The sequence below is a fragment of the Hippocampus zosterae genome, chromosome 4 (genome assembly GCF_025434085.1).
Source record: "Hippocampus zosterae strain Florida chromosome 4, ASM2543408v3, whole genome shotgun sequence".
Taxonomy (NCBI): domain Eukaryota; kingdom Metazoa; phylum Chordata; class Actinopteri; order Syngnathiformes; family Syngnathidae; genus Hippocampus; species Hippocampus zosterae.
In genome coordinates, this window is record NC_067454.1 from 25,300,891 (window position 1) to 25,321,488 (window position 20,598).

At 43.2% G+C, this 20,598-nt stretch overlaps 1 protein-coding gene and 1 long non-coding RNA gene across 4 annotated transcripts in view; one reads left to right on the plus strand and one right to left on the minus strand.

The window, feature by feature from the left end:
* Nucleotides 1-20,598, plus strand: part of LOC127599844 (uncharacterized) — a 114,452-nt gene that overhangs the window by 67,015 nt on the left and 26,839 nt on the right. The window lies entirely within an intron of this gene.
* LOC127599724 (sodium/potassium/calcium exchanger 1-like) lies at nt 51-20,441 on the minus strand. 3 transcript variants are annotated; one of them, XM_052063904.1, is made up of 11 exons: nt 20,204-20,441; nt 18,752-19,826; nt 13,340-13,501; nt 12,326-12,434; nt 9,955-10,005; nt 9,253-9,312; nt 8,323-8,453; nt 5,696-5,911; nt 4,763-4,852; nt 4,517-4,683; nt 51-1,168 (listed from the first exon to the last, which is right to left on the minus strand). In XM_052063904.1, exons 2-11 carry the CDS (start codon nt 19,709-19,711, stop codon nt 919-921), a joined length of 2,196 nt encoding a protein of 731 aa, XP_051919864.1. In that variant the 5' UTR covers nt 19,712-19,826; nt 20,204-20,441; the 3' UTR covers nt 51-918. The 3 variants fall into 3 exon arrangements, with proteins under 3 accessions (XP_051919864.1, XP_051919865.1, XP_051919866.1); XM_052063905.1 differs by lacking the exon at nt 9,955-10,005 and having other exon boundaries at nt 20,204-20,440; XM_052063906.1 differs by lacking the exons at nt 9,253-9,312; nt 9,955-10,005 and having other exon boundaries at nt 20,204-20,439.

The window sequence follows — 20,598 nt, forward strand, 5'->3', positions numbered from 1 at the left end:
TAATGACTGCACAATCACCATTTTAATGCTTTGTTTAAAAAAAAAAACTCTTTATAAGAGTTATTCACACACGCGTGGTGATGGTTCTGCCAAGGACCAGACATTCCGGGCCATAGAGTGTAAATAAAGTCATATGGTCTGCGGTTTCTTCTTTTTTTTTGTGTGTGTGGGGCCCATCCAATAAGCAACCAGGTGATTAGACTGTTAAAAAAAATAATTTATTAGTGTTTTGAAATGGGAAAAAATGCTTGGTAAGTTTGCATCCATTTCATTTCAACAAGTGAGTTTACCAAGACATGACACAAACAAGGCTCCGTTTTCTACAAAACTGAGTTTTATATTATAGAACCATTAGCTGTATTGTGCTGTACTTGGCCTTTGTAAATAGTCCCTCACAAATGTGCATGTTCAACATTTGTACAGTCAATGCATCATGACATGGCTGCATGCCGCGTCTTATATTTTGAGTACAATGGTACCTTGAACATGAGGGGCAAAAAAAAAAAAACATTTCAAATCAAGTGTCCCCTTTGAAATGAATGCAAATGCCATTAATTCGTTCTTGTTCCCCAATATTTTTTTAAATAAGCACTGAACAGTATTCTACAGTTGAAAAAAACTAATAAGAGATTTTAAAGAATTAACCAGTTTTTGCAACTTTTTTTCCCTTGGGCCAACCTTGACATAGGAACCAATGTGAACTAATGGTAGTTGTAAAGTTCGCTTCCGCCATCTAGTGCCTGAGTGCCTCAGCTTGTGACTTTCGATCTTGTATGTCAAGGTACCACTGCTCATTTGTTTCATTTTGTGTCACTTATGTACCCAATTTCAAACGAGTACTGCAATAGCCTAATACTAAAAAGGACGCGATGATATTTTTGCACATGATCCTTGCTCGACGACACGCTGGGTCACACGTTATATGGAGATGGGGCAGACGAGGACGCGGTCCTCCAGCAGAACACTGAGGACGAGAAACACAAAGTACAGCACGAACATCGTGAGGCCGAGCGCCCGGCTCATCTTCCACTGACACGTGGCGATGGAGATGATGACGAAGAGGAGCATGAGGAAGAGCAGCACGATGGCGCAGAACAGGCCGTTGGAGCTGACGGTCACTGGCTGGCCGCCGTGCAGCAGCGAGTACAACAGCCATGGGACGGGCAAACTACAAGTGCAAAAGAGAGGAGTCATTCCACAACTGGATTCCTTTTTTTTCCTGTCCCCCTGGTGAAATTATTAAAATATTTTTTTTTTCCATATGTTGTACCGTATTGGCCCGATAAGACGGCGCCCTCTTTTTCAATACTCAAGTTTGAAAAAAGACTTTTTGAACAAATTAATTTTGAGACAGAAAATAATTACAGTACATCAACAAATGATTATAACAATATATTTGAGAGGAAAAAGCATGTTATTTTGCCTCATTCAAATCTTAATATCTGAACATTTAAATACGTAAACTAAAGTGCAATCACATTCGTAAATGAATGGCTTCTGATTTTTGAAATGTAAATTACATAACTTCTCAGCTGCCACTTAACCTTGCTGATCTTCGACCCACTTTTCTCCAGATTGTTGCTGCGTTTCTCCATTTTCTGTTATCATTTCTATTATTTTCTTCTCTTTTCTTTCTTGTCGCTATTTTTGATTTTTCTTATAATAATAATAATAATAATAATAATAATGCATTTTATTTAAAAGCGCCTTTCATGCCACCCAAGGACACTGTACAAACAATAAGAAAATACAATGTAAAAATGTGTAAACGAGATGTTATATAAAAACAGGACATAAAATCATAAAAACATAGGAAATGGAAGAGCTATATGTTGTAGGCAATCCTGAACAGGTGTGTTTTTAGTCGGGACTTGAAAGTGGAAAAAGGTGTGCAGTTTTTGAGGTCCGGAGGTAGGTTGTTCCAGAGCTTTGGAGCAGCGTGACTGAAGGCTCCGACTCCCATGGTGATCAGTCGGGCAGGGGGCACTGACAGGCGGAGGGAGGACAAGGATCTGAGGGAGCGAGAGGGGATATGCACCTGGAGAAGGTCAGATAGGTAAGGAGGGGCCAGGTTGTGGATGGCCATATATGTATATAGAAGCAGTTTGTAGTTGATTTGATGTTGAACAGGGAGCCAGTGGAGCTGTTGGAGAACGGGGGTGATGTGCTGGTGGGAAGATGTTTTTGTGATGATACTAGCAGAGGCGTTCTGAACCAGCTGGATTTTATGAAGGGACTTTTGAGGTAGACCGAAGAGGAGAGCGTTGCAGTAATCAAGGCGGGATGTGACAAGACTGTGGACAAGGATAGCAGTGGTGCGGGGGGTGAGGGAAGGGCGAAGTCTGGTAATATTGCGGAGGTGGAAATAAGCAGTGCGGGTGATGGTGTTGATATGTGAATGGAAGGTGAGCATACTATCCAGGATGACACCCAGACTCTTAACCTGGGGGGAGGGGGACACGAGGGAACTGTCAATGTTGAAGGAAAAACTGTTTACTTTGGATAAAGTGGATTTGGTGCCAAGAAGGAGGACTTCAGTTTTATTAGCATTTAATTTAAGAAAGTTTGTTGTGAACCATGTTTTGAGTTCGGAGAGGCAAGAGGTGAGGGAGGGGGGTGGAAGTATGGAGTTTGGCTTGCAGGAGAGGTAGAGCTGGGTGTCATCAGCAAAGCAGTGAAAGTGGATGTTAAATTTGCGGAGGATATGGCCAAGAGGCAGGAGGTAGATGATGAAGAGAAGTGGACCTAGGACAGATCCCTGTGGTACACCTGTGGTGACTGGGGAGGCCTTTGAGGTGAATGATTTGAGCTGGACAAACTGTGTGCGGCCAGTGAGGTAGGAGTGGAACCAACTGAGGGGAGTGTGGGAGAGACCAATGGAGGAGAGTCTATTGAGGAGGATAGGGTGAGAGATTGTGTCAAAGGCAGCGCTCAAGTCTAAGAGGATGAGGATGGAGGCTAAACCGGAGTCGGATGCTATGAGGAGATCATTTACAATACGGATTAGGGCAGTCTCTATGCTGTGGCGGGGGCGGAAACTGGACTGAAAGGGTTCATAGAGAGAGTGAAGGGACAGGTGGGAGTGGAGTTGAGCAGCAACAGTTTTTTCAAGGATTTTTGAGATAAATGGAAGGTTGGAGATGGGGCGGAGGTTATCAAAGTTGTTGGGGTCAGAGCCATGTTTTTTCAGTGTGGGGGTAATAGCATAGCTTCTTTGTGCTACCGCTATTTTTATTTTTATGACGGGTTCACTTTGGCCTGTGGAGTCAAGTTCAGCATTCGCTTCAATGATATCTGGCGCCATCTACCGCGGTGACTGGGTGTAGCGTCTAGACCCCGATTATAAGACGACCCCCATTTTTTCAGTTTTATTTCAATGCAAAAAACAGTCTTATATTCGGGCCAATAGGTTTGATCTCTCAACATATATGCAACCCTGTTCCCAAAACCTTTTTAGCCATCTTAAAAGAAGATGTGGGGGGTGAGATACCATGAATACGGTACATGAAAGTTGTCGTCCTATTTTTCCTATTCCAACCATAATTAAGTGTGTCACTGAAAGCATTTCAACCCTGCTAACTCACATCAGAAAAACATTTTTTAAATACATAGCCACTCCATAAATATTGAAACATGAACACAATTCTCATTTTTGTGGCTTTAAAACCACCACAATGGCTTTGAAATGAAACAACGATGCTCGCCAAGTATAGACCTTCAACTTTAATTTTGAAGTTATTTACATCTAAATCAAGCAAACAGTATCGGAAGTACAACAGTTTGTATGTGTGTCTCACACTTTTTTAGACCAAAGGGGCAAATTAACAATCACAAATCAAATTTCAGTTTTTTTTTTTAACACCCATTTTTTATGCTCATTTTGGTGGACTGTTGCTTGTGCCCTCAGCATAAAAACAGCCGTAACTTTATTTTCGAGCCGGTGCATGCACGTTTAGTCGACCATGTGTTGCGCTGCTCTGGCGCATGGAGTTGCTTCAACCCGATTCATTCGACAATTTGGGACCAAAGTAGTCTATGTTCGGCGTAAAAACAGGCACATCTTCATTTTAGTGCTTTGTGAATTTGGAAGACGCGCTACACCTCACTGGGCATTACTTTTGAGGGAGTCCAGCCATGAGACCATTACAATTAGCATTTCTACTCTACCTGACGCTTTTTTGTTGTTCTTAAGAGTTCCGATTTTTAAGACAAGCTGTGATGCGCATGCGATATACAATGTTGGATTCTCTTTGTGTCCATTTTGCAGTCAACTTCACATTCCAAAAACATGAACAGCACATGTAGGCTAATTTGTGACTATGTGCATATATAACTATACCTTATGTTCCCTATGATGGACAAGTGATTAGACCAGAGTTACAGCAGCTGAAATAAACTGCGGCTCCACACCTGACCTTGACCAGTTGAAACGGCAGAAAATGAAATCTGGCTCACTGCCTTGTTGCGTGCGAGCGGATAAAAACAACATACCTGAGTCGGAGGCAAGTAGACTTACCCCACAGTGATGTCAAAGATGTTACTGCCAACTGAGCTGGACACAGCCATGTCCCCCAGACCTTTGCGGGCCACAATAACGCTTGTGATGAGGTCAGGAATGGACGTACCGGCCGCCAGGATGGTGAGGCCCATGATTTCCTCTGAGATACCTATCGTCTCACCCACCTGGGCCCAGGAAAAGGTTTGACTTGATTTGAGGACGTACTTGGCACTCTAAACTGAGCACACATGAAGATGAACTGACCTGATGAGCCCACCATACCATCAGGTAAGAGAAAACGGCAATCCACAGGATTGTGCCAATAAATGTAAAGGCAAAGTATTTCTTGGATGTCTGGGAAAGACAAAGGTGAACGTTTGACAGAAAAGCATTGCTTGTTGGGAGATGTGCCATTTCAAAACTGACTTTTTAATGGCTCCTTTGGTCAATGGGGTGTCTACCTCACTATCAAGAGTGAAATATTTTTGTTTGCATTTGGCAAAATGGGGTGTGACTATTAGTAGGCGGGACACTTAATTTATCTCGAAACTAAACAAATAATTGAATGTCGTCCTCTGTGATCCTGCTTTTTAGAGCTACAGAAACGTACGGCTGGAGGTTAATTTCAAAATGTATATCTTTGGACATGATTACACTGGATGACAATGTTTGTTTGTTTTTTTTTAATCAGAGATGCAAGTAAACATTTCTAGATTTTGTGCTGATTCCATATCCGCCCTCGTTTTTTTCCCCAAGCTCATCTGGTTTTTGGAATAAAAATAAAGAATAAGAATAAGAATGACATGCAATTTCTCAATAACCGTATTTATAAATTAAGGCGTTACGTTCAGCAACAAGTGGAATTATTTTCTGAAACGTCACAGCTATAAATCACAAGGAATTACAGCATGGCAAAATCCCTGCTGTGCAAGCATTTATATATGTAACTTAAAAACAAGAAACGAAAAGACCTCCGAGATCTGTGCTAGCCAAAAAAATTACAATAATAATAAAATAGACGTTTTTTTAAAAAATCCGCATAAAAAATAGGTTTGGGGACACAAAGCCGTCTCTGACTCGAATTTTCAGTTGTTTAAGTAGATATAAGACTACAAATTTTCTGCAGCACACCCCAATGGCTCACATCGCCTTAGTCAAGAATCACAGGTGTTGTGCGCGGAGGGTGAATATACACACCGGGTTGCGGACGTCAGGCAGCGTGAGCCACAGCGGGAACACGATGGGCAGCAGGAGGAGGTACGTGGCCTGCTTGCGTCTGCTTTCTGGCCAATCTAAAGACAAGGGCTCCTTATCCGCCTCGTCCTCCTCGTCTCCATCATTATCCTCAGTTTCACTCGATTCGCTGCTATCTGCGTCACTGCTCTCATCGCCACTTCTGCCGCTTGAGCTGTGCTGCAGGCAAAAGACATTTCTAACCGTCCGTGAATCACGCAAAAGGCATTCACCGAGGGTTGCTGATGAGTGGATTTCCACTTTGTGATGGACAACATTTTCCAATACAATCTTAATCCATACATCTATTTTTTTAGACCGCTTATCGTCACGAGGGATACAGGAGAGCTGGAGCCTTATAGCGGTTGCCGGCCAAACGCGAGGCACATGGACAAACAAGCATTTGGACTCACATTCACAGATCGGGATTGTTTAGAGCAGAGAGAGGCAACCAGTCGCCACCCCCGACCACACTCTGACTGGTCCCTAGATTCATTCTCCAGCCAAAAGAAGTTTAGTTATTTAATGGGAGGAGAGGGGGGTTTACCACCCTGGTAAGGATAAGCACTTCAGATCATGGATTATAAAAATGTTTCCTCCAATAAAATGGACCCATGAATAACTGACTTGACACCCATCCATTTTGTTATTCACATTATTTTATCAATTTTTATTTACATTTTTTTGTTTGTGTTTTTCCTTTGTTTTGGCTTTTTTGGGGGGGCGGGGGGCGGCAACCTCAGTAAATTGGAGGTTTATCAGCATTTTTTTTAATCAGGATTTTTTTTTCTTTATGCACTAGCGGCACACGGCTCTAGCCTCCCTGTGTGGAGTTTGCATGTTCTGCCCATACCTGCGTGGATTTTCTCCGGGTACTCCGGTTTCCTCCCACATTCCAAGAACATGCATGGCAGGTCAATTGAACACTCTAAATTTTCTACTGGTTTGATTGTGAGCGCAAATGGTTGTGCATCTATGCCTTGCCATTGGGTTCAGGGTATCCCCTGACTACTGCCTGAAGTCAACTGGGATAGGCTCCAGCATGCCCGCGACCCTAGAGAGGATATTTTTGAGGATATTTTTTTTCACTATGCATTTCACTGGGCATCATTATTATCAGATTTTGTCTCTTTGCGACAAAGCCCGGTTCCCATAAAAGCGGCTTTTCCACTGTATAGATGGCAGACATGGCTGAGTTGCGTCTTGTATCCTGCAATGTGAGCTGGTCTAATTACGCTGCTCAACAACAATTTTTAATCTGAGATGCATTAATGTGTCCCGAAATGTACTTTTGTTGCAAATTTTAAAATGCTTACTTTTTTTCTAGCACATTAGGTCTTTGAAAAATCTTTTTTTTTTTTAGTTTGACCAATTAAAATTTGCACTATGGATTTTAAATTATAGCCATGTACAACTGTCACAGTGTTGTATTCTACCACTGATCACTTTAGATCTGCTTGATACTTTGCACAATTTCTCACAGTTGTCACTGGGTGGAACCACCGCACTACGGTTCACTTACATTACGAAATGTCCTTGCATACCTATTTGTCATGCCCTTGTTTACGATGATACTAATGCAACGTGTTATACCGGAGACAAATTCCTTGTGTGTTCTACATACTTGGCCAATAAAGACGAATCTGATTCTGATGTTTCAGGAAAAAAAAATCCACCTGATGCGTGACATAACCCTTAATTCATAAATATTACTGTACTGAATATCGTATGACACAACATATATTATTGTTGTTATATTACTAGAAACATTATGAAAACCTAACATGCTCATTTAAAAAACAAACAAACAAAAATGAGAGCAGATATGGAATCCGCACAAAAATTTAATTGAAAGAGTTCACTTGCCTCTCTAATGAGAAAATGTCAAATTTTCAGGTGCATTTGGAACGACACGCATGGCAAACATATAATCTCAATAATTAAACATTTTGAGTGAGTTTATTTTTGTGAGAAAAAAAATGCCTGTTCAGCGATCCGTCGCTTCAAACGGTGAAGCAGATGCGCTAAATCGATTGTGCTGCCAAATTCAGATTATGCAACATGCGTTAAATCCCCTTCATAAATCCAAGTAAAGTCGATTGGGATCGGCTCCAGCTCACCCTAATGAGGACATAAGCACAATGTACATCGCGCACCAATATTTCTATTGATTTAATTGTTCATATGACCGACTCAGTAAACTTTTACATCCTTTGTTAAGATCTGGACCATTTTTATTCTTTTTAACAGTGTACAGATTGTAGTTTGGGTTCCTCCTCTTTTTCTGTTGTCTCTTGGACGTCCGGTCTTTTATTTCTTATTTTTGAATACAATTTTGATGTTCTCAAAGTTAAAATTCGAAGCCTTTGTGTCTTTTGCATCACTTGCAAAAGAAACAGTCAGTTATCTTCATGTGCAGTTAGTGTACTTAAGCCTGCGGAAAATGCCTCGACTCAAAATCAGCAACAACATGACTACTAATGTAAAAACGATCTGGATTGCAAATGCACACATGGCTCAACCTGAAGCCAATGTTCTTATTTGGTGAGCAACCATCAGGTAAATGTGACATATGACGGTGAGCTGCATACCTTGGAACCACCGTGCTCGCCCGTCACATTCTTTGTCTCGTGCTCGGCTCGGGGCTTGGAGGTGGACGGCTCCTCTGCCGCTGTAGCAGGCGCAGACCGTTCACAGTTTGGCTTGTGATCGTTATCTGGACCTGGAAATCAAAGAAAAAAATCAGACATGTTTTCTTTGCGGAATAAAATTGTCACTGATATTTTGAACGTTTGATCACATTTTAATTGGATGTACAGTATTTGTCTTAAATTACAACAACAAAAAAAGTGCCCACCTAAATATTCCGGTTAACAAGGAGGCATTTCGAGTCACATAGCACACAGACAACCATCATCATGTCAGTCCTCTCGCCAACTGATTTGGCCTCCTTGAGGCCCCTTCAAGCTCCTAGTGCAAGCACTTTTCTCTGCTTCTGAAGCACCTCATTAGTCCAAATGTGATGTATGGACACACAGATGTCTGATTGCCGAGATCCACCTACTTTGAGCCTCCGCCATCAGTAATGTTTGGTAAATGACCAAAGAGAGTGGAACGGGGGGAGGGCACGCTTTAGCAAACAAAATTGGAGAGTACAGACCTCGAACAACATGGACCCCGAAACAAAGGTGATCAGAAATTCATGATTCAGTTTCTATTGAAATATTTGCCCAAATCCTGCAAAAACACAAGCCCCAAAAAACATAACATGGCTTCTCAAAGGCGGTAACCAAATTAAAAAAAGAGCACACGCATTACACATAAGGAAACATGCTGTGTTCGTATTGCATCGTGTGCAATCCTGCGTCGGGCAGTTATTTTGTAAATTAGCCCCATTGTTACGTCAGAGTGGGCTGAAAGTGCAGAATGGCTTGCTTACAATCACATTTGGACAACAGAGATGGGTGAGCAGGCCCGCCCGAGACACAACTCTGTGCAACAGTGTTCACATTCCGACTCACCTTCCAAGTGATGTGACTTGCCAGTGTCAGGGACATTCAGAGGCTTTACTTTGTTATTTGCTGCAGTCAAGAGAATCATTGCATCAAATTCGGAATAGCTTCATTGCCAACATACCTTAAGGCGCAAGGAAATGGAACGGACCACAGCCATCCGAGACACACAGAAAAACAAGGACCAACAGTGGGAGGATACAGAACGGGCGTCTGCCGGTTGACCTTTTGCGGCGCCCAGCTTTCACAAATGAAAAGAAAATCATATGGAAGCGAGACGGGGTTGACCCCAAACCGAACACCTACATGGGGAGTGCTGTATGGCTTGGGGAAAAAAAAGAAAAGTCAGCAGACGGACGTTAATACATGAGACACAGACTAGCACATGAGGAAGTTTGGGAGCGTCCGTTGGGGAACATGACGGCCCAGATGCACCGACCAGGTCCGCCACATCTAATTGCTTTGTTACGTCCAAAACCGTCACAGACATACAAGAGTGCGATGAGCACTTTGCACAGGCCAAGTATATCAGCCACAAAAAATCACTTGCAAACAATCACGGCCAGTCAAGCAGTTACGACACTTAGTCCAAACAAAATGCCACAATCCAATGTTGACATACAGCTATAAACACTTATAAAACAAACAAAGACATATTTTGGAAACAACATGGGGAAAAAAAAAACAACAACAACGCAAGACACAGGTTACCTTTGTTCTGCATAAAGCCCTCTGCTCTGACATCACCGTTAAACGACGTCTCTGAGGGACATACACAACAAAAGGCGACTCTCCAGTGACACACGACTGCGCAAGTGTATAAAAACGTCAAACCTCCATCATTTCCTCCCCAATGGCAAGAAGACAATTACCTCGCTTGAACATTCATTTCACACGTAACACAGTTGCGCACGAATGGTTCACTTCAAGATAAACTCACAACAGGAAAGTATGGTAATGCGAATGTGACAAGTGTTACTAGTCTTCCCTTATTATTTCAGTGAACAAAAATCAATGAAATAACTCAAACTGAAATTGAAAAAAAAAATAATTTTGTTCCATCCATCATCCATGAACTAAACCTTTTTACCCTCACACGGGTCGCGGGCCGTGCTGGAGCCAATCCCAGCTGTCTTCGGGCACAACCCTGAACCGGTTGCCAGCCAATCGCAGAGCACACAGAGACGAACAAGCATCCGTGCTCACACTCATACTGAGGGACAATTTAGAGTTGTGTCAAATTTACAGCCCGCGGGCCGGAACCGGCCCCTAAGGATGTTCAATCAGGCCCGCAGGATCATTTAAAAGTGACAAAATGCATAGAATACTTGGAATGAATAGGTGCAATTCATGGAATATCCGATAGGAGACACACTGTTTTGATCAGAGCAGAAGACAACATTGTTTTGATCAAGGAAGAAGACAACAGCAGTCTCTGTCACCGAGACAGACCCAACACAGCAGACGCTATCAAGGACACATTTAATAACACTCTCCTTAGTTTGTAAGGTGTAGGCAGTAATTACATTTAGATTTTATATGCACATGTGTAAATGGTTTAAAAATTCCTTTCTTTACAAATCTAGTTTAATCTTAAAATGCATAACTATATTTTTCAACACCGTATTACTTGCTGAAGTTTTGTGCCTTTGTACAATCAGTGGGATCAGTTGCATATATGTGAATGATTACAGTAAATTTCACATTTGTCTACGGAAATCTAAGGTGCTTTATCAAATGTTTTGGAAAAGATATGTTCATTAAATTTCAACATTTCCCAAATGTTCCTGTGCTTCTTTAGACCAAAACAAAGGAAAGACATATCCATCCATCCATTTTCCAAACCGCTTAATCCTCACCAGGGTCGCATCATTTTGGTTATTTATAATAGAGTATTGTCTAATTATAATGATCTGGCCCACTTCACATCTACCCAAACCCTATGTGTCCCACATTGTGAAATGAGTTTGACACCCCTGATTTCAAGTGTTCCATTAACCTGCCACACATGTTTTTGGAATGTGATAGGAAACCAGAGTACCTAGAGAAAACCCATGCAGGCCCGGGGAGAACATGCTAACTCCGCATAGGAAGGCTGGAGCCCGGATGAAACCCATGACCTCTCCACAGGTTGACGCGCTAACCACTCAACCATGGTGCTGCCAAAAATTTGTTGCCGTTAACATAAAATAAAAATGAAAACTGTATCTACATTTTATGTTTACAAAAATAATGAAAACAATAACTCGAGAGAAATTGTCTTAAACATTTTAAATCCTTCAGTACTTGTTTAACTTTACAATCAAGAGAAATGTCACAAATCAGCCCATTTTTGTGGGTTCGGGGGTGGGGGGGGGGGCGAAGGTGGAAATGAAAGTAATATTTTGTCTTGTGTTAAAATATGTTAATGTAAAAAAAGTGTCCAATTTTTACCAAATCTCATAATTTTAATGTTAACATGTAACCACGTATTTGGAAGATGAAACTGACAAAACCAAATAGCATGGTGTAATCTAAAAGATGCTGATGCTGCAAGTTGCCATGAGCGATCGCTGTAGTATTTCATTCGAGATAAAGAGCTTGGTGTGCTCGCATGCTGGCTTTTATCCAGCTCGTATGAGCATGTATTGGAAAGCTGATTAGGGATCAGCTGTGACCGAGTGTTGCAAGAGTTAAGAACCGGCCCCGCAATTTGGACGACGGGCCTCATCAAGACGCACTAGAAGGACAAAGTCGCCCATATGGGTTGGACTGGAGTCACACTTCACCCTTGACTATGGTAATTAAATTACTCGCTATTGGTTTCAACTCTTCTTCTACAGCTCTCCAGTTGGATAGACGAAGAGAACCACTTTTTAAACTATTATTCTGAACTGATTTATCGCATCCATTGATTGTTCAGTGTTCTGTAAATATTCCTCTATCATTATCGAGAAAGAACCATTGCTTTATCCTATCCTGCTGTACATTCGGTTTCACCCATGCATTGGCGCCTATGCCATCTAGGCCGTTGCTAAACTCGCATTAAGGCCGAGATGGAAGTTGTGACTGCGACTTGCCCCCGCGGCCTTCGCTCTGTTACCTTCCCCCAGAGGGTCCAGTGTGTGGATCATCATCTGGAAGATGGTGCTCCTCAGCGAGGTGTTGTGGAGGGAGGCTGAGCTCCCGCCTCGCTGCAGGGCGGGACGCACCTGCATACAACGAACACAAAAGCGATGACACGCAAACGCGGCGTGTGCTGTTGATGTTCTGACTTGCGACACGTGCTGCTTAAAGAATGGGACATGCTATCCCAAAGCAAGAGGTGACCAGGCTTGTAACCAGCGTGGGGAAGAGGCGCTTGTGGCAGTCTATGGTTCTTTCACACGGACAGCCCGGACTGTTTTCAAATAAATTACAAAACTGACGACTATATTTACTCCAATTAGTTTCCCAACCTTGCATCGTAACCCGGATGACTGGAAAATGCTCACAAAAAAATGAAATACAACTTACAGTATATCATCATTTTAACCTATGTGCTAAAACATCAGCATCCGGGCCAGCCCATAAACGCCCACTGTTCATAGACTCCCAGCGACGCTGACCGTCCGGTGTGTGGGACAAAACCAGCATTTATCCAATGACTTGTCTCGTTTCAATGCATTGGGACAACCTACACTGAACTCTCGAGACGCCCACCGTCCGATGCCCGGAGTCCACACGGTTTAAAGCTCTTAAAGGGAATGAATGAGAAGAGAGTCGCGTCGTAACCAGTAGTAAGAAGCTGTGATTCGGAACAGAAGTTGAGCGCCTAGTAGCGCATATTTAGTCAATGACATGTACACACATATATTTGATCACTTATCTTTTGACATTTTAGGGGAAGCTGAGCTTCCCTTGCAGTCTTAGAGCAACCGCCTCTGTTTCGCACTCACATTCACACCGCCCGTGAGTGGGAAAACCGCACCCAGGCTGCCTGCGCTGTGTTTCTGGAAAGTCATTGAAGCTGAAATATTAAGATATCCTGTATTTATCCCACACTGGGGAAATTTACAGCCTCCAGCAAAAAGAATGTGGGTATAGTCCAAGAAAATGACAAACATCTGATCAGTACCCTGAGTTTGGCTTTGTCCTCTTGGAGATTTGACGGTTTGCTCAGTAAAGAGCTCTGAGGTGGCTCCGATTGCGGTCTTGATTTCTCCTTCTCATCCGACACAGCAGCAGGAGGAGCAGCAGGTGGAAGGGGAGGTGGAGAAGGCGGCGAGGGTTCGATCTCCTGTGACGTCAAGGACAGAGTGTGTTATTGTCGTTTTTTCTTAAAAGACATTTAAGATATCCTTTATTTGTCCCGCAATGGGGAAATTACAATCAGAACTCAGAAAGGAAAATGCTGGGTAGGGAGAGGGGAAAAAAACCACGCTCGAACTATCCTCTACCGAGGATAATTGAAGTCCAGGATAAAAAAGACCCTAGCACATAAGCATTTGACAGTTACAACAAGTCACAAGACATAACATGTATAAGGGGGAGGATGAATGGGAAGGCGGGGGGGGGGGGGGGGGGGGTGTTAACCGCGACGCGGCCGAGAATGACCAGCTGCACGGTTCCCGTTGCGCTATGCATATCGGACCACGTCACGGGGAAGAAAAGAATCGGAGCGATGATAACAAGGATGTGTATGCGCGTGTGCTTGTCCAGTCGTGTATGTGTATGCGTGTACAGGTCATAGCTGCTACGTCGAGGTCTGCTCATCATGAAGACAGTCCCAGCTTATAAGTCCATGGCCGATAAGGGGAGGGTGGGGGGGGGTGTCTAAATTCCATGCATACTTCCATCCAGGGGAAAGGCCAGATGGCGTCGTTAGTTTTGGAAAGACGGCCGCCAACAATTCCAGACAGCCTTTGAGTCCTTGGTCTGTATCTCTTCACTGGCGCCCATCAGCCGAATTCAAAAACTCTTTCCGCAGCATGGAATCCAACCTCTCCATGGTGTTGTCAATCGTGCGGAGTCGCTCCAAAACCGCATCAATGTTGCGGTTGAGCTCAGTCACCGCTTTAGTCTGAGTGTTGGACATTCGCGCCAAACCATCCAGAATGACCGGCAGCTTCTTCACTTCCAATAAAGCCGCTCCCGTCGGTCGAATTTTGCGATAGAACAGAAAGCTGCCAACACCAAACAGCAGCATACCTGTTATCAAAAGGCCAATAATGTAGATGTCTTCCACATCCTCCACGGACAGTATTGCCAGGCACACCGGTCCCCACTTTCTCCATGGATCCAGGGCGTATCCGGCAGCAAATGTCCCCGAAGGGCAAGCACGCTCCCCACTGCCTGCTCTTTTCGTCGAAATTTTTTTGTCGATTACATCGAGAGACCGGCCAACTAATTCCATGGTTAGTTCTTCAGATGAAAACACAGTAGGAGGCTAGGGGAAAAGTTTGACAAAGACAGCACAAAAGACTAAGTGGCGAGTAGGGAAAAAGGTGGGAGGGCAGGGGAGCTGTGCAAAAAGCGTCCGCCTTCGTCGAGAGCCAAGCAGAAATTTGGACACGTTCGAAAAAGAGCAGGCAGAATGTGTGAGGTCTTACCGATACTCATTCATCCATTTTCTAGCATTTAGCCTGTTCGGCATCGTAGGAGAGCTGGAGGATAATCCCCCTTGAGATGCTGACTAGACTCTTGACTGGTTGCCGGTCAGTTTCAACAAATCCAGAACTTTTGCCTGTGAGGCGGAAACGCTTGCTCCTACCAGTGGAGTAATTTTATCTTATCTCATCTTGATTGATATTTCAGAATGTATTATTCTTGTGTGTTAAAGCATTCATCCATCCATCCATTTTCCAAGGCACTTTATTCTCACAAGGGTCACAGGGAATGCTGGAGCCTATCCCAGCTGTCTTCGGGCAGTAGGCGGGGGACACCCTGAACCGGTTGCCAGCCAATCGCAGGGCACACAGAGACGAACAACCATCCACGCTCACATTCACACCTAGGGACAATTTAGAGTGTTCACTCAGCCTGCCATGCATGTGTTTGGAATGAGGGAGTAAACCAGAGTACCCGAAGAAAACCCACGCAGGCCCGGGAGAACATACAAACTCCACACAGGGAGGGATCGTATACCTGTATGATACACAGAGAGAAAAGAACAGGTAACTTTGATCTTGTCAGTTGAGTAATCTGGCAATTTTTTAAAAGTAAACTTTCCATTCATAAACTCTTTAAGTATCCGTTTTCGGTGTCTCGCGCTGCCATGGCGCATGGAGCAAATGGCTGGCAAAACAGACATGGGCGTGGACTTCTGCAGCGCGCTTGTTGTTTTGTTCTGGTGTATTTATAGAGCAACGTAACATCCGCTTGTGACATGTGCCGCGTTAATCTCGCGAGAAAAAATTTAATCCCATTAAAATTCATTTAAATGAATGCCAATAAAAACGCGCTAAACTGACAGCTCTAATATATATATATATATATATATATATATATATATATATATATATATATATATATATATATGAGTATATATAAATGAATAACTGTATATTTGTTTTCCTGACTGTTGTGGAAAAAGCTTTTAAAGCTCAATTTGCGATATGGAAATGTGAGATGAGGATGTTTAAGTGTGCATCCAAGGAACACCTATGCCAGTAATAACGACCCGCCTGATGCGAGCTCACTCAGACGCTTGAGTAAAGAAGCAAATGCAATCCGTGAACGTGCTTGATGCTAATAGCGGAACGTGCTGGTGGTACTTGAAACCGTTTGGAATATGGAATGCATCCACTTGGCTGTCTTGTTTTGGCAATCTGCGAAACAAGAGCTTTGATCAAAACATCTTAATGAGCCATTACTCATTTACGTCGGCTGGTGCGACCACTACCAGCGTTTTCGGAGGCAGCCAGCCAGGCACCTGGACTCCATTCTGCTCTGCATCAAAGGCCTTTACACAAACACAGGCCATCGCCTGCTCATACTGCAAAGCAATGTTCTTCTCACAAAGGATGCGAAAGGTACACAGTTCCAAATGTGTGCACATGAAAGCACACAAAAAAAAACAAAAAAAAAGTATGACATGAAGTCTGTTGCGAGACATTTGTTGACGATAGGTGTTGCAACATCAAGATCAACGCTCCTCTTTGGAAATTGATGTGAAAAATCTCTGCCACATTTGGTCCACGTTTTGGTTGTGTTTTCATGTTTTCTCAGTGTCTCTTTTTTCCGGTCTCACTCATTAGGTTTTTGTGTCCATCTATGATCGTCAACTCGGGTCTTTCAATCAGCTCCCTCAGCCAATTGTTTCTCGTCCGGGTGTTCGATGTTGTCCCGTCTGTTTTTGTACTTAGATTCCTTTTATTCCTTGCTGGATCACTGCTTTTGCCGCTATCATCTGTCTCTGAACCCTAGCCAAGTCATGTTCCTGTATGTTGCGAGTTTCTTTTCAATTCATATTTTGGATAATCGAATAATCATTTAGATACCTAAAAATAATTTAAATCCTCAGAATTGCAGGCTCTCGACAGTTAATATTCTCAAATGTGTTTAGTTCTCGATGGAAGCCTGATGACACTGGTCATGAGCAAATTTTAATCAGAGATGGCATCATGTGTCCCTAACACCACAGGTGTCAAACTCAAGGCCCGCCCGGAGGGCACGTCATTTTATGTGGCGGGCCACATCAAACATGCCGACTTCTATGATAATTGCTCAAATCTGTACCAAAACTTCAAATGCTTGTATTTAATATATAAGAGAGCACGTGTAAGTTTTCTTGTTACCAAAACCCTCATTTCAGCAACGTAAACTATAGTTGAATAAACCAGTATTCTTGTTTTCTTTATACGCCATAATGGCCCTTTCACAACTATAATGGCCCTCCAAGGGAAATGGTAACTATAATGTGGTCTGCAACAAAAATGAGTTAGACACCACTGCTCCAAGACGTATTTATGACGCTGATTTCAAAAGTTTTAAGTTTGATCTATAAAAGTTGAGAAAAGAAGGATTTTACCATGCGTTACAAGATTACCCCCCCCGCCCCCGCCCAAAAAAAATCTAGCTGTGGCTGAACCTAACTCTTAATTCATGGATATTACTATATAAGTAACATTTTATTATTGTTTATATACTGTACGTTTGCTTTTGTCGGCTTTTAACAATCCTTCTAAAACGTCCAAGGCAAAGACCAGCATATCGCCCGACGGGTGAACACTTTTTCTGGGCGATTCGCATTTACGTAAAACTATTGGAACACCCAATGGCCCAAGGGGCGAACGACAAAGACGCTGCACAAACACATTTAATCTACACACATCGACTCACGTGATAGAGGTCCCTCTTAGCCAATGGGATGCCAATGACAGAGAGGCTACAACTACAAAATGTTGCATTCAGGAAACTCGGAGCTGCAACCAACAGGCCTTACTGTAGTTTTACCTTTCGTGTCTTGAAATTTCCTACGTAACAAGAAGCAATATTTTCCTGTTGAGACGCGTTTCGTAACTAGAGGTACCACTGTGATGGAAAAAAACTTACTTGCATCTCATTTGCTTCAATGTTATTTTGGTGTTGAATCAAAGTAAGCCATATGTTTTCACTTTGGAAAACCATGATGAACATTTTTTCCTTTTTATAACCAAACCAGTAACTGAATCATAAAGAAATCTGTTACTGCATTTTCTGCGCTCTGTGTTTGAGGAAAAAAAAAAAACATTCCAGTCTTTGAATAAAAAGGGAGAGGAATTAAAACATGTTTTTTATATTTGATTTTTTTGAGTAATCAAAATGAATAAACAACAGATTAATCGATCATGAACATATTGTGAGTTGCAGTCTGAGTCAATAAATAATTTTTGAAATTCCTTTTGGGCCGGAACTGCTTCCCTCCACTTGGATCTTTGACCATGCAAAACTTTGACAATTTCCCTTCCTTCATGACAATTCCTGTCCTACTCTGGGGAAACAAAGTATCTCAGTCCAAATGATCAACTCACTTCACTTCCAAGCATGATGTGTTAACAGAAGTATTTGTTTTGATCGAGATGCACATATCACAAATTGCATATAAATTGGGAATTATTTTGTGACAGTACATTGTGAATGCTTCACAGTCCTTGCCTAAACCTGCACTAAACAAGCGTTAGACTTTGCCACAGTTATGGTGGCGTCAGGTTTTTGTTCCTGTGCTTGTGCTAGCGTGGGTTTCCTCCTCAAAACCACTCATGTGACGCTCAAAATTCTCCATCGGTGTGAATGGGAATGAGATGTGCCCTGCGATTGACTTCAACCGGTCCACAGGTCGTGTACCTTGCCTGTCATCCAAAATCAGCTGGGATAGGCTCCAGCTCACGCATGACGTGAATAAGAAGTGCTGTTGAAAATTGATGGATCTGACATTACTGACAAAGTATTGTCTACTATTAAGCCCTCAAGTACCAGGGCACACATCATTTCAGCGGTCATTGACTGCAACACAAGGTATTAACATCAACAGACACAGAAACAAGGGTTTCCTGTCATTGCGACTGACCTTATCGGGCTCATCAGTGGTCCACACTTGGATGACGCTCACGTGCTTGTTGAGTTGTGTCTTGACCACACGCTCAATCTGACTGTTGAAGTTCATAAAGCACACATAACTGATGTAGCCCAGCGCCAACATGGCGCTCTCCCACCACATCATGGTGTTATCCAGGAAGAAGATGATGAGCATGATGAGATCCAGGATGTAGAAGAACACGTCCCGGAAGAGCGGCCACCAGGTCAGGTGCAGCACTTCCCGAGAGAAGATGGCACACATACCGATCACGAAGAGGATGTTGAAGACGGCCGAGCCCACGATCGTGCCGATGCCCACGTTGCTGTGGGAGACAAAACAGCCAATCACGGAGGTGAAGAGCTCTGGGGCCGAGCCGCCGGCGGCCATGAAGGTGGCACCGGCCACATCATCGGAGATGTCCAGCTTGTTTGTGATGACCTCCAGAGCGGGAACGAAAAATTCATCGCAAACTATAGCAAGGGCCACAAACATATAAATCATCCCAACGGCATGCAGAACCACCCAGCCTTGGCGTCGCTGTTCCACCGTGAAGATGTCCTCTGGGTACTCGCCCTTTCTGTGCGGCGGCTGGAGTGGAGTGGGTGCTGTGGTGGTTGGTGGAGGTTTGGAAGGTTGCGGTTCCACATAAATACACTGCTCAATATCTGTCCTGTTGACGATAACCAAAGTGGGTTGCATACTCTTCTGTGCCTGGACACGCTCCTGTGTTGCATTGGGTGCTGTGAACTCTCGAATGCTGACTTCTACAGCGCCATCATCCACTCCTTTTTCTTCCAATATGTCCCGCGTATGGATGGAGACTCTGAGTTTTGACAGCTTGGCTTTCAGGGTCAGCATGTAGAAAAAGCACAAGAGCACACTTAAGGTCAAAAAGAGGACGCGACTGCGTCTAAATCTCCCCGGGCGAGGGGCCACAATTATTGTCCTCATGTCAGAAAAGCAAATTATGTCATATGCAGTCCTTCATGATTCCTCTTCTGCTATGTGGAGAAAAGACATCCATTTATGAGTCCAAACGTTTCATCTTACAGTGGCCGAATTCCACCTGTGACAGAGCAAAGAGAAGCAAAGAAAAACAGTGAGAACAACACAAACATAAATACCTCCCCTCCTAGTGCATAGCTGTAGGTAGGTGAAGCGAAAGATGCAAACAGCCACAGCTGTTACTATGACTACACGCATAATTTGGTCCCTGTGATCACGCGCAAAACATTTTTTTAGTTCGGGTCGATTTTGGATATTAGCGAGCGTCAGTAAAGAACACCGATGGTGGAAATGGTTATTGAGGTGTTAGTCGGCCAAACATCGTCACAATTAAAATAATTTTCAAAAGATTTAAATACCACTTTTTTATGCAGTCCGACAATGAAAGGTAACCTTAAAAGAAACATTTTACTGAGTGTGTAAAGCGAGCAGACTTACCTTCTGCTCGGCTGCTCTTCCCCGTGAGCGAGCTTCACTTCAAGCTACCTGAGCCACTCAGAGACGCCGAGTATGTTTTTTTTTGGGGGGGGGGGGGGGCGGCGGCGCCCCGCTTGTCAAGGCTAGAACAAGGCTCAGCATAATGCCACTAAGAGGATTTGGAGCCAAACACCTCTCTCTCACCTTCCCTTTCACAAATATGGCTGTATCAATTAGCCAACATTCATATCGATGACACTGCAGGAAGCTGATTGACGGCAGATGTACTGTCATGTTAAGTGTGGCCAAGACTTTTAAAAAATATTATTTTATTTCATTTATTTTTGTTCACCAACCAAAACAAACTAGCATCTCGCTCGTAATTACCCTTAAGGCGTTCAGCTGATTAAAAACCG